This window comes from Rhagoletis pomonella, unplaced genomic scaffold (assembly GCF_013731165.1).
Source record: "Rhagoletis pomonella isolate Grant_MI unplaced genomic scaffold, Rhpom_1.0 Rhpom_scaffold_04177, whole genome shotgun sequence".
Taxonomy (NCBI): Eukaryota; Metazoa; Arthropoda; class Insecta; order Diptera; family Tephritidae; genus Rhagoletis; species Rhagoletis pomonella.
In genome coordinates this window covers 1-3,884 of record NW_023462728.1, presented here as the reverse complement: position 1 = coordinate 3,884, position 3,884 = coordinate 1, and the positions used below count along the sequence as shown (strand labels likewise).

At 39.5% G+C, this 3,884-nt stretch overlaps 1 protein-coding gene across 2 annotated transcripts; it reads right to left on the bottom strand.

The window, feature by feature from the left end:
* Window positions 1–1,542: 1,542 nt before the first annotated feature.
* Window positions 1,543–2,965, bottom strand: LOC118754598 (ubiquitin domain-containing protein 1-like). 2 transcript variants are annotated; one of them, XM_036489487.1, is made up of 3 exons: window positions 2,342–2,965; window positions 1,992–2,244; window positions 1,543–1,924 (listed from the first exon to the last, which is right to left on the bottom strand). In XM_036489487.1, the coding sequence occupies exons 1-3, from the start codon at window positions 2,427–2,429 to the stop codon at window positions 1,921–1,923; spliced, it is 345 nt and encodes a 114-aa protein (XP_036345380.1). In that variant the 5' UTR covers window positions 2,430–2,965; the 3' UTR covers window positions 1,543–1,920. The 2 variants fall into 2 exon arrangements, with proteins under 2 accessions (XP_036345380.1, XP_036345378.1); XM_036489485.1 differs by having other exon boundaries at window positions 1,543–1,895.
* Window positions 2,966–3,884: the final 919 nt, after the last annotated feature.

Below are 3,884 nucleotides of genomic sequence, written 5' to 3'. Positions count from 1 at the left end.
AAACATTTGATTTAAATTAGGCGTGGTCGCACCCACATTGCAAGCCTTATGCAGAAACGGGGCATGACATCTGTTTTCAATTTACTTAATAAATTTGAAGAACTTCGCTTCCAGAAGTGGCGTTATATGAAAAGTAGGCGTGGTTATTGACCGATTTCGCCCATTTTCCATACCTAATGATAACCTACCTAATAATAACATACCTAATAATAACCTGTGCACCGAGTTTCATCGAGAAACTAAAATTTTACTTATGATAGAGCCTGCACAGACGGACGGACAAACGGACGGACAAACGGACGAGCAGGCGGTCTTACGGACAGTCAAACATGACTAAATCAATTATTTTCGCTTTTCTGAACACATCTATAAATTTATCTATAACTATCCCGTAATGCCGTTACAATATTCTGAGGAGCTCCTATGAAGAAAAAAAAATTAAAAAATTGGTGCAGAAAATTACCCTGGAAAAGTTTAACTTTGACCCACTATAACTTTTGAAGGTGAGCTAACTTTTTAAAACGCTTTGAGAGTTTTGTTATCCTAGTCAAGTATTCTCGATCTGTGTTGGCCGCTTCCCCGTTAGATTCCATGACCCTAAAATTGTTGCACAGTGTAATCAGCGAGCGCTTGAATATCGACGGTCACGAATAAAAGCAGTTACGCCTACGCTGACACCATCAACAATGTTGATACTCAGTGTTCATATGCGATTAGTGTTGCATGACCTGCCGCTGACCGCCATTAATGCATCTATTATGTTGGTTTTTCGTTTGCGGTAGTAGAGATCTAGATCTACTAATATACTGAAAGGCAATGGATTAAGGCGATGTAACCAAACCGCCAATACAAAATGAAAAGTATGAATTCAAAACTCAAGAACAAAACAGAAGAGAATTCTAATTTATTTTTAAAAAGTTAGCTCTTTATTTGGGGTAGTCACTGCTAACAGCATGCACTATCATAATGAAAGGGCACGTCAGAACAAATGAGCTTATAAAAGTCCCCCCGCGCGGTTCAATAGGAAAAATGAAGTGCCAGTTGAATGACATTTCATACAGTTGGAATGTTTGTGTGCAGCGGCGTGGGTATTTCCCTCAGAGTAAAACTCACAGCCGACTGCTTGCGGTCGCTTTGGGTGCCTTTATTTTGGTTTTTTTTTAGAGTTTTCTTATCCTAATCAAGTACTATCGATCTGTGTTGGTCGCTTCCCCGTTAGATTCCAGAACCCAAAATTGTTGCACGGTGTACTCAGCGTGCGCTTGGATACGACGGTCACGAATAAAAGCAGTTACGCCAACGCTGACGCCATCAACAATGTTGATACTGAATGTTAATGTACGATTAGTGTTGCATGACCTGCCACTGACCGCCATTAATGCATCTATTAGATTGGTTTTTCGTTTGCGGTAGTAGAGATCTAGGTCTAAGTTAACTGAAAGGCAATGGATTAGGGTCGACTGCCGCGATGTAATCAAAACGACAATACTAAATGAAAAGTATGAACTCAAAACTCAAAAACAAAACAGAAGAGAATGCAAATTTATTTTTAGCTCTTTATTTGGGGTAGTCACTGCTAACGGCAAACACTATCATAATTAAAGGGCGCGTCAGAACAAATGAGCTTATAAATGTCCCACAGTCGCGGATCAGTAGGAAGAATGAAGTGCCGATTGAATGACATTTCATACAGTTGTAATGTGTGTGTGCAGCGGCGCACAGAGTAGTAAAACACCCAGCCGACTACTTGCGGTCGCTTTGGGCGCCTTTATTGTGGTTTTGTTGATGTTTACGTTGGCGTTGATAGCAACTGGCGATTAAGGCAATTAAAGATGAATAATAAAGCGAACAGCTTCAGACGACAATCGGGGCTACAAAATTGGAACGATCGAGATCTATATCTGGCCAAGGCCAGTCTCTTTAGCTTTTGTTGATAGGTTTAAAGCATCCATATGAATAACTCGTCGAGTTTTTTTTTTTTGCTAACTTACCCATTAGGCACGGAGATATTCGCTCCATCAAGTATTGCCTGTGCTAATTCGAAATTTAGCTCTTCTGCCGCATTTGTAGCTGCCCGCAGTGCATCCCAAATTTCTTTACGACCATCGAACGCCGGCGCAGTGTCCCAGAATTCGTCGCGTTTCGAACGCAGTTGGCCCTCAGTCAGTGGCACATCGGAACGCCAACGTATCGTCTCATTGCACAGGGGTCGATTTTTGCGCGATGGGCCCATTTGACCGCCGCCTAAAACAAATACGGCAAGAGTTAACGTGCATAAGCAAATGAATGTGTGCATTGATGATAGCGCTGGTTAGACCATTTCGCCGAATTTATTACTCACCCGCGGCTGTTGTTGGCCTCGAAACGCTCGCAGAAGACACACTGACTGTCTCATTATCGTTGCTGTGTATGCCAATGCAACCACCCATATTTCGCGTATACTCGATGTGTTACGCGTCCACCAAGTCAGCGTTCCAGCGCCGGAAAACACGTTCACACTTATGACCGTATGTGATCAAAAATATTGATGGATACGACGGAATTATATCGGTTCGAATTGGAAATGCAAATGTTATTACTGCGCCACGAACTGTTGCGATTTGCTGTTGCTACTTGTTATTTTAGTGAAATTTATTTTTGCTTTTTCACTTTTTCTCGCTTCATACAGCCGCGCCGATTTTTTACAATTTTACATATTTTTCCTTTCAAGCTTTCACGTTGTCTTGCCCTTTCGACTGTTGCACCCGCGCGACCAGAAACCTGACTCACTTTTGATATGTTTTTCTTCGCACCGTCGACGAAAACTTGGCAAATAATACATTTGCGTTGGGTAAAAATTTTGTTGGTTGTATATTTTTTCTATTTTACACTGATAATTCTTTTTTCACACTTTAATTTATTCACCAAACATTTCCGCAATATTTCCACGATCCCTGCTCAGAATTTTTTTCGTCTTCAACTATTTCAATTCCATTCACTGATTTGACAGCTCCGTGCGGAGTAGCCACTTGCTGGTATTTTTCACACACAAATCACGTAAAAACATCGCAACGGGTGCATTTTCTGATTTGTTGAGGAATTATACGGCGTTTCCAAACTTCGTAATTTGCTCTCACATTCGTAATTCGCTCTCCCATTCGTCATTCGCCTTGCCAATTGCCTTACGAATTACGTAATTCGACATACAAAATTTTAAGAGCGAATTACCTCATTTATAGGTAATTCTGATCGAATTACTATGCGAATAACTAACGAAACGGTGCCTTGTCTAATATTTATCGGAAATTTATCGAAGTTTTCACCGGCCTCCTCCCATTTGCTGGTACTTTTTCTAGTTATTACAACAGTTAGTGCAATATTAATAAAATATTCTCTGTATAAATTAAAATTGTTGGTGATAACTTAAATTTTAGCTCCATCTTCCAAGAACAAGAACTAGAGCTGCCAAACGAATTACTAATATGTGACATGGAAACAGGATAATGCAGCGTTTTTGCTGCATTTAAAATGCAACATTAAGCACTTTTGAACATATATGGCATTTAGCAAATGTACATTTACGCGAGTTCGAAATCATATCTATTACGATCAAACCTCACGCAGAAGATATGTGCAAAAAACCCTACTGAAAAGGAAAAAATAAGTTTTAAATCAAAAATTCAATACAAAAGCTTGAATTGTTTTAACCATAACCGAACATATGTATGTGTATGTAATCATTTGTCGGTGGTGTCAATTAAAATTTCCTCACTTAATTAGGAAACAAAACAAACAGATTTGATCACAAATTGATCCAGATTTCTATCATCGATGTGATGGATGTTGAATTTGCGTAACTTTTCTTTATCCAAATAATGTAAAATAATAAATGAAATCTCGATCGG